Source organism: Rhinolophus sinicus, linkage group LG12, assembly GCF_036562045.2.
Source record: "Rhinolophus sinicus isolate RSC01 linkage group LG12, ASM3656204v1, whole genome shotgun sequence".
Taxonomy (NCBI): domain Eukaryota; kingdom Metazoa; phylum Chordata; class Mammalia; order Chiroptera; family Rhinolophidae; genus Rhinolophus; species Rhinolophus sinicus.
Window position 1 is genome coordinate 47,106,463 of NC_133761.1, and position 13,111 is coordinate 47,119,573.

General features: G+C 44.3%; 1 protein-coding gene across 4 annotated transcripts in view; it reads left to right on the forward strand.

Annotated features, from left to right (window-relative positions):
• The window catches only part of MTR (5-methyltetrahydrofolate-homocysteine methyltransferase), an 83,816-nt gene that overhangs the window by 61,084 nt on the left and 9,621 nt on the right, over positions 1-13,111 (forward strand). For all 4 annotated transcript variants that reach the window (XR_012490813.1, XM_074316754.1, XM_074316752.1 and 1 more), the window contains exons 24-27: positions 65-185; positions 7,321-7,402; positions 9,441-9,539; positions 10,544-10,619. Coding sequence is in view for 3 of the 4 variants with exons in the window: in XM_074316754.1 (XP_074172855.1) it covers positions 65-185; positions 7,321-7,402; positions 9,441-9,539; positions 10,544-10,619 (378 nt within the window). In the remaining variant the exon portion in view is untranslated. The remainder of the gene's footprint in view (positions 1-64; positions 186-7,320; positions 7,403-9,440; positions 9,540-10,543; positions 10,620-13,111) is intronic.

Below are 13,111 nucleotides of genomic sequence, written 5' to 3' on the forward strand. Positions count from 1 at the left end.
ACTTTTCCTCCTTGTCTCACATCCTTCTTCTTATGTCCATTTTTTTTTTTTTTTTAAATAATAGATATAATTGGCCTGTCAGGACTCATCACTCCTTCCCTGGATGAAATGATATTTGTTGCCAAGGAAATGGAGAGATTAGCGATAAAGATCCCGTTGTTGATTGGAGGGGCAACCACTTCGCGGTAAGTCATGCTCATGAGTCTTGTGCTTCCCCCACGTTCTCTGAAATGCCAGTGTCTGAAGACAGTGATGACACCTGGGCTTTTTCCCTTATGCTTATTAGCACATTGGCTCCTATATAAACACTTGAACTTGGCTGCTCTTCACTTGGCCAAGAGCCAGAATCCCTTGGAGCCTACGACTGTCGGACCCTTTGGGATCCCCACCCTGTGCCTTTCTTAGGATTCCTTTGGCTTGTAATAGTCCTTTTCTTAGTCCCCTCACCACCCATTCAGTTCCTGAGATTAATAATAAACACTCCTCTGGAAATCAAACTAAGTGGAGAAGCTGTGGTTTTGGGCATAAAGACGTGGCTTGAACCTTGGCCCCCACTCTGTCCTGAAGCAGGGGTCCGATTGAATAATTACAGGTTCCTCTGAGGAAACTCTGACCTTGTTGTAGTGGAGACAGAAAGCTGCCCCAGCGAGAATGTATCAAAGCATCACTTTGGGAGGTTGTTTTTGAAAAGAGGAACCTTTGGGTTAAACAGCTTAAAGAGGAGGAAATTTACAGTTGATCACATGATCATTATTCATTTTGTCCAGTTTTTCCTGGGATCATGATCATGATGATATTTGGTGAGAAATATGTGTATTAGACTTTTTGTGACACATTCCTCTGGCACGGTGGATGAAAAAGGGGTGCTGTAATAAATCATAAATCCCTAATTTGGCAGGCCATGGATAGTCATGCCTCAGGCCTATAACTTCTGTAGTGAAAGGTTCTAAGCCACCCTGCCCATTGTTCTCGTGCATTTAGGTTAACACACCTTTGAAATGGCAGAAGTGACACCCCTTGAATGCGTAACCACTCTCAAAAGAGCACATAGTCTTAACTACCCTGTAATCCAGTCTCTGCCTTGCTTTCTCCCACCTCCATCTGATCTTCCTTAGTTCCCTCCTTAATTCCAAATGCATAAAAGAAACTGCAAAACTGTCATTCTCCAGGGCATTTGACATCTTGCTTCTTGGCAATTGTCATCAGTGTGGGCTCTTATAAACATTCCCTACAGGTTTGAACATTCTTATGTCGACAGCACATACATTCACTTTGTCAGGGAACGGTGCCCAGGTGGAGCTTGGAACTGGATGATCCCACAAAGCATTCGGTTTATATTTCTGATGCAGACATACACTAGAGGTCTGCTCAGAGCTATTCCAGAGTTCCTTTCACACTCGAAATAACTATGTTAAGCCACTTGCATTAGTTAGAGTTCTCCAGAGAAGCTAGTATAGTCAACATATGCAGAAACTAGTCAATATATGCATCTATATTCTCTCCCCCCTCTAGGGAGTGTTGATGTGTCTATCAGTCTTGAATCCAAAGGCTTCTGGAGGCAGAAGTCCGTCTTCCTTGGGGACCTCAGTCTTTTCTCGTACAGCCTGTAACTGATCGAGTGAGGCCTACCCATGTGGCAAGGGAAATCGCTTCACTCAGTCTGTTGGTACAGTGTTAGTCCCATCCAAAATACACCTTCACTGAGTCATCTAGATGCTGTTGGACCAAACACTGGGTCCTGTGACCTAGCCCGATTGACACATAAAGTTAACCATCGTCCCATGTATAATCTACCGGGATCATTTTCACGAGTAGTTACAGTGTTACATGTCATTTATCCACTAATTGCTTTGCGTGCTTGAGGAATCAGTAGTGTGGGTATTGTTGCTCACATTAGAAAACACGGTTTGTTTTTCCACGAAGGACTTACCCACTAGGACATGTGGCAGATCCATCTCCAGGGATGTGACCAAGCATTGATAACTGGGGTGCCAGTGAGCATGGCCTTGGGTAACTGATAATTGTGGTGTGAATATTCAATTGGTGATTAGCTCAGTAAAGAGAATGGTAAGAGAATCTATACCTGTTGTCAGACATGAATTACCTCTTAAAATCATGGTAAAATAGAATAAATAAATATTTAAATGAGCAGATGTAATGAAACGCGTTATGAGTTATGTAAATGTGATGCTGGTTTCAAAATAAGATCCATTTTACATGGTAGGACACTACACTCAGAAGTTCAAGATCAGGAAACCACATTGCTACTTGTGCAAGTTGAAACATTTCCAAATAGTCCATTCAATTTTACCAAGTGAGAGCCACTAAGATTAATGAGGTTTTTAAAAAAACATTCAGAAGCAACATGACTAACTGCCCAAGATATATCACTGGTAAAATTAGCCATAAATGACTCTTAACAGTTACAACCTGGTATATCAGGTTGGAATTAATTGGATCAGAAATCACTCACTGTCCCTTCATGCCTTTGCAAATGTCTCTCCCTGTCGTCTGGGGAACCGTGACTGTGTTCCTACCCAGAGGCAGACAGCTGGGTCCCTGGATGCCCCAGGTTTTTTCCAGCTCTCCCATGCTTTGTTTCTCCATGCGCTCTGCCCCTTCTGGGTCTCTTCTCTCATACCTGTTGTAGTTTCGGGAAAATTATTTGGAAAAAAAAAAGCCAGCAGCAGTGCTTCCAAGTAACCACTTCCTTCTCCATCATGGTGCTCGAGCAGCCTGGAAGAACTTCAGTATAAATTCCTCGTTCCAACTCCCTTAGAAACAGTGACAGAGGGTGTCTCAGACCTGGAGTCGTGATTCACCCAGCCCTCTTAACGAGCTCCGTCACTGAGGTATAACAGTCACTCAGAAAAGCTCACCAATCGTAGACGCACTACTTGATGAAGTTTTACCAGAATGACCCCTGGAACCACCCGCAGATCAAGATACAGTATTAACAGCACTTGGAACTTCACTGGGCTCCTTTCCAACGACAAGCAATAACCACTGTTCTGTCTTCTGTCACCATAGGCCAGTGTTACCTACATTTCAGCTTTCTACCAATGGAATCCTGTTGCAGACTTTCTTCTGTGTCCGCTTATTTTGCTCAACGTTATGTCTGAGGTCCAAACACGTTGTTACAATAGTTGTTTTTTCGCTTCCCATTGTGGTACAGTATTCCATTGTGTAATGTGCTATGGCTTATTTATTGTCCATGCTGCTGTTGGTAGACATTTGGGTTTTTCCAGTTTGGGGCTGTTATACCGATGCTGTTATGTGTGTATTTCTGTCCTGAAGCTAACGTGCTGGATCATAAAATACGCATATGATTTTCTGCATTTCGATATTGCCAGGTCATTTTCCCTCCCACCAGCAGTTATGAGAGTTCCAGTTCATTCCACATCATTTTCCATTTTATCTATTGTGTGTATGTAATAATATTTTGATACGGTTTTCATTTGTATTTGTCTGCTGACCGATGGTGTCGAATACCTTTTCATATGTCTAGTGACCATTTGGTTTTTAAGTCTTTCGTTTTAATTGGGTATTCTGCCTTTTTTCTTACTGATTTGTGTGCATTCTTTATTTATATTGGATACAACAAGCTCTTTAACAGAAATATATTTTGCAGATAGATTTCCACCATAGCTTGCACTTTGGAGTGGGGTTTTTGAATCACAGAAGTTCTTAATTTTTGTGACGTCTGATTTATCCATCTCCATTATGGTTGGTGCTTTTTGCATCTGTGTAAGAAAGCCATCTACTCCTAGGGGAGTCAGCTCTGCTAGAAAGTATTCAGGAGTTTGAATGCCTCAGAAGCCCTCTGAGAGCCTTCTTATTACCTTCTGCAGGCCTGCTGACCGCTCAGCAGTGCTCCAGACCTTTCCTTCACTGACTGTGTTTAAGCAAATGGCAGCTGAGGACTTCTGGGGTGTCATGAGAGCAGACCTCTGAGGGGCGGTAACATCATGGCTTTTCCCAGCCTCAGTGGCCTGCAGCCCCATGAGAGAATTGGAACTGTCTTCCCAAGACTGTTGACATGAGGCTGAAGGCTGACTAACAGATGCGTCCTTGGAGAGGTCCACAGGGTTGTGTAGACTTGGGGTCACTGAGGGGTGGACATATAGCTGGAGTGTCCCTTTATAACCTGTAACTACGAGAAAATGGACTGTTCTCCAGTGTGTCATACAGATGTTTTGGTATCACAAACCAGAATTGACTTTCATGGGAATCTGGTCCTGTCAGCTACAGAACTTCTCAAGGGCACAAGTCTGGCAGTTCGTTAGCTTTCAGTTTTGAACTGGTTTAAAGCCAATAGCTGTAAAATGTCTTTTTCAGTTATTTTTTGTGAATAATGAAGAATTCAAGAGGAAGTCACATTGTTCAAAGCTAGAGGTAGTTTTCTTTTTAATTGTTAGGAAGTTAGGTGCTAATTCACATAACTGATGTTATTTTCCTCTTTGAAAATAAGAAAAGAAGCTTAGAGTTTAGGTCTGTGTATAGGATTTCATGGAATACATTTTATATGATGATTTTACTCCTGATTGCTTCTTAATTTCCCCATCTTTGTTTTCCCTTTCTCTTATCAAATTTTTCTCATCAAATTTTCAGTTTTGGTCATGCCGCATTTATGCAGAACTCTTTAAATTAATTCTGGGATAGGATATCATCTGAAATAACAAGTTTGGAGTACTTGTTGTTTTTCAGAGTTTTTAAGATGCTCTTCTGTGGTTAACATTTTCATGCCCATTTGGCAAGTGTAGGCAATGACTACCTAAACCCTTAGTGTTGATGCTTGACTTAACAGAGATTCATTTGCAGTTCAGCCTCAGCTCTAGCCCTGCGCTAGAGGTATATAGGAAGGGGAGGAGTCCGATGTTCTGCATTTTTTCAGACTTCCAGCTGGACAAGACTGCAGAAATGGGGAGCTTAGAAGAAAGTGGAATCAATGTTTTATTATTTTATAAGGAAACCAGAAACACTCTCAGTGGCTGAGCAAGCTCAAATTTCGTGCCTGTGCTCATCTAGCTTTGCCAATTTTTGCATTGGAAAGCAGTACGTTACTTTTTATTTATTTATTTATTTAAATAGTGGAACCCATCAGTTTCTTCTCAGTCCCTTGTCCAGAAATTCGTCAAAGAAAATGGCCAGGAACCTTGGATGCTTAATAAATATGATTTATGTTTATTTTAAATTTTAAAATATACTGGTTTTCTTTAAGAGAAAATGCCATCTAAGTACATCAGGCTTAAAATAGTGCTTCCTGGAAGCACTTCATGCAGAAGATACATTGAAATATATTTGTGTGTTCAAAGAGCTGACGATCTGAAGGAGAGGAGCAAGCAGAGTCTGACTTGTGTTCTGTTTTGAACCTGGAAGCAGCGTCTTCTTTTCCCACTGTTTGCAAATCTTCCCCCTCAGAACACACAGGATAGCTTCCGGCCTTGGTCCCTGAGCACCCAGTGGGCACAGAACAGGCCCTGAGGGGGCAGTGAGTGTGCTCAGGCGCTCCCAGGCCGCGGGCTGCCTGCTGCTCTGCACCCCAGCCGCCCTGTCCAGATGTCACCGGCGCTGTGTGGCTTAGGCCTGAGCCTGCATCTCCTAGCGCCGTTCTTGTGGATTATGGCTTTAGCTACTTCCTGTTCATGTACAGAGGTCCGCTCAGAAAGGCGTCAGAAAGTGTCTTGTCTGTCTCCGTAGGAAGGAGTGTGGAGAGCCCTCCCTTGAGAAGCCTATGAAACACACGCGTGTATTGCACCTTTAATATTCTCTTGGTGTGTAACAATTACCTCAGTATCCACACTTACTAGAACATGTCAAATGAGTCAGAGGACTATGAAGTCGGATTTCGTCTCTCCCTTCCCGCCTTCAGTCCCACCTCTCACCTCCACATACCCAATGCTGACACTTTGATGTGTAGCTCTGTGTTTTTTCTAATATACAGAAACTTATACATAAAATTGTTTGGGGCAAGTTGTGGGTGGTAGTATTTGTTTTTTTAAAATATAGAATTGTGGGGCGGCAGGGTGGCTCCGTTCGTTAGAGCACGAGCTCTCAGCAAGGTCGCCGGTTCATTCAATTCCCACATGGGATGGTTGGCTGCACCCCCTGCAACTAAAGATTGAGAACAGCGACTAGACTTGGAGCTGAGCTGCGCCGTCCACAACTAGATTGAAGGACAATGACTTGGAGCTGATGGGCCCTGGAGAAACACACTGTTCCCCAATATTCCCCAATAAAATTTTAAAAAAATATACAGAATTGTATTAAACATACTGTTCTGCTACTTTTTTTTCCCTCACATAATAGCATATTCTGGACATCTTTCCAAATGAAAATACATTTTAGTTCGGGAAGGAATATGAAAGTGTCTGACTTGGGGCAGAGTGCAGCTTACTGCTTTAGGGGAGAAGGAAGGAGGAGAGAAGGCAGAAAGCACTGTACACCGCAGGGCTGCTGTGGCTGCCCCCTTACGTGGAACTGTCCACACGTCCCTCCCGTCTCTAGAGCCCTGGTTTACCTGCGCGGAAGCAGGGCAACGCAGTTTCAGTTTTCACTTTATGTGTTATGTTCTGTAATGAAATAGCAGCTATGGAGCCTCTGCTGTTGCTATAAACATTCAGTCATCAGGGCAATTGCTTTGCACTTCAGTTAATTGGGTAATTTTAAGAATTAAAGGGTCTTTCCTCCTCAGTACTGACAGTTTCATGTTTGGCAATAGGGATTTGGGGCTGCGCCAATGTTAGTCTAGAATGTTTTTGTTGCTTGTTCCTTTCTGTGTTTTGTGTTGCCTTCACTTAGGGCTGAGGTTCCTTGCTACAAGTTCAAGGTGGGGTTGAGCTGGGGAATGGTGGTGTGTCCCAGGGACAGGGCATGGCAGCAGAGACTGATGTCCGTGTCCCCTTCCTATTGTCTGGTCCCCCAGGGGCCCTGGCTGGTATCCCAGCTCGTTGGGAGGAAGAAACAACTTCACCTTTATGCCGGCAAAATGCAGTTGCTGGGCTGTTTGGCTGCCTTCGTTCAGACAGGCTGCTAATGAGCGCAGGGTCGCAGGCTCCTCCCCTTGTGGCAGAGGGCTGAGGACAAAGTGTCTCGTACTCTTTGTAGCCTGGGCCAGCAAATCCATGTCTTTTCCCCATCTTGGGATGGGGAGAAAGTTATTCTTGCTTTACCATGGAAATCTGAAGTTCAGTATGTGGAAGTACCCTGAAATCTTTCTCTGGAAAGCACAGTAGAAACACATTATCTCTAATGGTTCTGAACGAGTTGTGTAGGAGCTGTCAGCACTGATGGATGTGTTTTCTTCTGACCTCTTTTCAGAACCCACACAGCAGTTAAAATAGCTCCAAGGTACAGTGCGCCTGTTGTCCACGTCCTGGACGCATCCAAGAGTGTGGTGGTGGTAAGTGTGGGGCCTCACCTTATTTCAGTATGTTGTACAGAGAGAACAGAGATCATTGAGTCAAGGGGATTACCAAACATCTCCTCATTTTTGTCCAGTTCTACTCAAAAATGTGAAAGAACAGCCCATGGCTTGTGACGGTGTCACTGCCGTTGTGTGTGTTTCTGGAAGGGGGGCGGTGGGTGCCAGGGGCTTTCAAAGCCCACTTACTTCCTGAACGAGCAGCGAGAGTGCTGGTCTGACAGGAGCCACTGGACCAACACACCTGTGACCTTGTCACCAACCCAGAGAGAGAGATCTCAGCCATTTAGAAATACTTACAAACATGAACATACACTTTCTTAACTCCATGCCAGAGCTAAAGGAATGTAGAATTTTTTAAATGACCTGTTTGTAGATGGAAAAACGTTTAACTTGGAATAGGCCAGCTGACTTGACTCAGAGACAGAAAAGCATTCACTTGGTATTCATAACCCAGAATAATAGATTCTTTTTCTTGGTGAACGCAATCCACAACTCACCTCAGTGTGTTTTTCCTGCTTTTCTCTTTTCTCTTGCTCCAAGTTCTCATTGAAAAAGCGCAATTCAGAAACCACTAGTCTAGTCCAAGTGTCACGTTATGCAGATGAGAAAAGTTAGTGAGGGGACTGGTGCTTTGTGAGACCACAGCCTGAACTAGGGGCATCACATTTCCTGCGCCATTTTCCAAAGGAATTCTTTCAGATCTGTGTATTTATTTGCGTGAAAGTTATACAATAATTGCTAAGATTATTAAAAACTTATGGTGTGCCAGGCCCTGTGCTAAGTGCTTTATATGAGTTCTTGATTTAATCCTGATGAGGTAGCTACCTTTATTACTCCCGTTTCACAGATTAGGAAACGGGAACGAAGCGGTTAGTAACTCTTGAGGCCATACGTCCATCAGCAGGTCCGAGATCTACTACAGGTGGTCTTATTTTATGCTACATTAAACTTCGTCCTATTAAATATTTACTGATTCTCCTAGATTAAAAAGGATAAAGTTAAGACCGGCTGGAATTATAAAATTGCAGTTTTTTATTTGCCACTGATACTTGCAAAAAAGCTACATTTCTGCAACTCAATTTTAAAATAAGTTTTTGTATCTTATATTTGGATTTTGCTTTGTATTTGCTTATATCAATTCCATAGTTGAGTCTCCAATGGGCCTCAAGGTGTGTAGCCTTTTCCAATGCTGATGGCTGAACATTTCCCACGTGGAGGCCAGGCTGTTGGGCCTGTCAAGTACAGTGGTGACGGCCCTACGTTAGGGAAGGACATTAGCTGGGAAGGAATCAGCCCTCTGGTTCCATTTTGAGGGCAGTGTCTTAAAGAGCTAAAGCGGCGAGAGCCCGGCTGAGGATGGCGTGGGCATCTGTGTTCTTTACCAGCCGAGTGGCTGGCAGGTGTTAGTCTTCTCATGTGCTACAAGGAAATGGCCACAATTTGTAGTTACTCAAACGTAAGTCCAATGATGAGTCATTTGGGTCATTGCTAGTGACACTTCAGGAGTTTCTAGGTGTGTCACTCTCTCTGGGGAGTCATATGGTCAGTGTGTAACTCTGCCATTGTGCTGTGTGACAGCGTGTGTGGGCATTGCCAACCAGGCAGGCTCATCTGAGCCGTGGTATTGGGTGGGATCAGTCATGTGGGCACCCACGTGACTGACCTCGGTTGCTCAGTTCTTAACCCCTTCAGAGATCAGCAGATACAGCATGAGGCAGGTCCCTCACACCTCACGTCGTTAGCATAAACCATCTGGGGCGGTCCAAGGCCGCAGGTAGACAGGGACACTCTTATCAGGCAGGATGTTCCAAGGGCCAGTCCTTCCTTTGCAATGTGCAAGATCCGAACACCCCAGGCCCACTGAGTTACCCTGTATGGCACAGCCAGGCAGAAGAGGAAATGACATTAACACAGGGAAGCTTCCTGAAGGACATGTCACCAGAACTGACCAGGGTTGCACATTTTATCTTCTCTTTTGCTCTGTGGTTATTGGACTTTGATCTTGTATTTTCAGTGTTCCCAGCTATTAGATGAGAATCTAAAGGAGGAGTACTTTGAGGAGATCGCGGAAGAGTATGAAGACATTAGACAGGACCACTATGAGTCTCTCAAGGTAAGTGACAAAAACCGGTTGCAGCTTGTTTGGGTACTAAAACAAGCCTATGGTTTTTAATGTAACTTCAACGTTCTGAGGTTTAGAATCATTTTAGAGAAGTCTTATTTTCTAGTTCAAATCAGAGTTCTTCAGTGTCTAAGTTCCCGATAATTTTTGGTTATATTAAAATTAATCTTATTTATTCCTGCAAACATGTATTGGGTAGTACGTGGTAAGTGTTAGACGCTCTGCTAGATACCCAAGTTATGGGAATGAATAAAACGTGAGCTCATACCCGGCAGGGAAACAGGAACTGAAACTGTGCTAAGATGACTCCACAGATCCCTGTTCTTGAGGAAATATGGAAGCAAACGAAGACGTTAGGACAACATGAGCCTCTGTCCCTGACTGCCCAATACCGACTGCAGGCTGGTGTGGTCTCGGGCCCTGTGTAGATGAGCTCCAGGCCCCCGTGAAGAGTAGGCATAATGACACTGTAGAAGCCATTGGGGGTATTTCTTGCTGGTCTTCTTAACTCTAGGCTTTGTGTGGGAGATGCATGTTGGGTGTGGCTAGGCAGGTAGAATGAGATAAGACGTAGCATGAAGAAAACATGTTTCTGAGACACTGGTTGCTTCCCCTCTCCTTGGGTTTGCCCACAGGTGAGAGTTTCTTAGTTCTGCCTTTGGGTCCTCCAGGCGGCAGACAGCAGGCTGGTTGACCCTGGCCTCGGGTGTTCTAAAAGTACAGGCCGTAGACTTCACGGTTCAGGCTGCAGGTCAGCTTCGTATTTGTGTATCAATAATTGCTGGATATTTATTGAATCTTTACTCTCTACTGTTGTGGTGCTGAGGCAAAGCCATATTGGGTGGAAAAGAAAGAGCTTTTTAGGATGTGAATTTTCATTAATGAAAGAGTTTGTTTTTTTGAAAAACTCACGTACTAGCATTCTTGAGTGTACTTCCATAGTAGCAGCTGAAAACCTAAGAGTCTCAAAATAAATAACATCTTTTTTTTCATAGGAGAGAAGATACTTAACCTTAAGTGAAGCTAGAAAAAACGGTTTCCATATTGACTGGCTGTCCGAGCCTCACCCAGGTCTGTTTGTCGGGTGGAGAAAGGCTTCGAGTGGTAACGGTGGGCTGAAGGGACGTTTGCATTTACTTTGGCTACAGACTCACACTGGCAGCTAGAGACTCTTAATTGTGTCTAATAACAAAAATAAAAGCAAACAGGTACCGTCTCAGGAGAACCAAACACTGTCCTGAGATTAAGCAGGTGCAGCTCCCTGGTCAATCTTAACGGAAGTGCTATTATCCCCACTTTCCTTTGAAGATAGTGAGCTTGGGGTAATGACTTGGAAAGTTTGTAGGATTCTGTCCTTGATCTGTCTTCTAAACCCACACTCTTTCCTCTGTGCTGTGCTTGAGTGGGCCCCCTTCAGTTTGAAGCCAGTTCTGGAGAACTGCCTGGGTGGCTCTGTCACTGCGTTGGCCAGGGTCCCAGGCTGGCCCAAGTGTCGATGTGGAATGTCTGAAATTGAAAATGCCTCCGCATTGAACAGACCTTTAAAACAGCTCAGCAAAGCAGGATCTCCTGTTTCGTGCTCACGCTCTCTCATTCTCTCTCTGGATGCTTCTCTCTTTTAATTTCTTATATTTGGTTTCCTCCCTTTCACATTTCTAGCCACCTTCCTTGCTTTCAGTAGGTGTTCACGAGGGAATAAAATGTGTGAGGTGTTTTGACAGGCTCAGAGAGGCATGAGATACAAATGTAGAAACGAGACAGGTGAGCAGGGGTTATGTTAATTAATTCCACATTTCCAAGGTAACAGCTCATATCAGCTTTCAGTGCTCACGGAGTCTGTTTTACACATGCTCAGCAGGCTGAGAGGAGTAAATCAGAAGTGCTGAGTTGAGTGTGGTTTACAGGGAAGAATGAAGATGGAGTTGGAGGCCTGCTTTTAATCCCACCTTGGCTCTGTGTCATCTAGTGACCTTGAGCATCTTACTGCTGGTTTCTGATGTGTAAAAAAGGAGTAGCTTTATGGAAATGTTGTGAGGACAAAATAAGATAGATGTGTAAACCTTTGAAAGCTATAAATCACCCAATGGTCTAAACTATTATTTTCTCTTTACCTTTCACTATGAAATTGCAAAAATATCACAAGGGGAAGTCACATATATACAACACATCTTAGTGGAAGTAGTCCTCTGAAGGTCACGGCTCCAGGCAGCGGTGGACCCTTTTCCAGTGGCCGTTTTACCCCCAGTGCAGAGTCTCTGCAAAGCTCAGGACCTGCTGTCCAGTGGGCGTTGGGACTCTGAGGTACGGCCCTCAGACACTCGGACTGGCAGCTAGAGACTCTTAGTTGTCTGATACCAAAAATAAAAGCAAACAGGTACCGTTTCAGGAGAACCAAACACTGTCCTGAGATTGACCCGGAGCAGCTCCCTGACACAACTCCTACTTTCATTTGAAGGACAACCCAGCCTTACAGTAGCTACAGGAAGTCAGTAAAGGGAGACAGAGGGTTCTTCTCTCAAGGTCCTCGGTGCCAAAACCTCAAACAAAATCTTAAGCCCTGGGAGACAAGCTTAGTCAAGAACAACATCCTGCAGTGACTCTGCAGCCAGACCTTTCTCCTGCCTTTCCAGGCAAGAGGAGACTTTATCAGGAGGCTCTCTGTAGTTTCCTTTTCGTTAACAAACAAATCAGCACGCTAGAATGTTGACAAAGAAGGGCTCATCCTGCATAGTAAAAAGATGAGCAGGAATACATGGGAAAGAGTTACTATAAGCATGAAAAGGGAGAGGTTTCCAGCCAAAATTAAGCTGCTCAGACTTTTCCCGTATTTTCACTTCTCACTTTTACTATCTAAAGAGAGAAGAATACTCTTGAGACTTCTGTTCCTCCAGAGCACCTGAGGCTGGAGGGTAGCGTATGCTGTCTGATCACTGTTTACAGATCAGGGAACAGGACAGGAGGGCTAGGAAGTGGCCTTGGAGTGGTCACCTGGGACTCTGGCCCGACCCCATAACAGGCTTGAGGGTAGGGGGCGCTCTGGCTGCTCCTGATGGTTGGGAAGGCCCAGGCCTCCATCTATCTCTGAAGTCAGCACCGTGATTTCCCTGAGGATGTATTTTAGACTCACGAGGAGGCATAAAGAGCAGTACATTGAACGTTCACAGATACCCACTAGCCGCTTAAGAAATAGCCTACTGCCCACTTTAAAAAACAAACGGTGCGTATGTAGTGGAGGTCCCTGTGTGTCTCCCCCTCACCCCGCCTGTGTGATCCTGAACTTGAAGCCTCGTGGCCATGCATTTCCTTATACTTTGACTACATGCGTATGTAGCAGTAGGTAATTAGATGATTGTTTCATGTCTAAACTTTATGTATGTGTCTTTCTACAGTGGTCTTTATTTTAGCATTGTCCTCCTTTGTACATGTGAAGATTAACCCAAGTCTATTTTCTTGGGTGGGTTGGAGGTGGAAGGGTTGCGGGAAGTTTCCAGGGGTGATGGAGTCGGTCGGCTGCAGGGGAGAATAGTTTTATTTAAGATTCACTGCAGAATGACTCCTTCTCC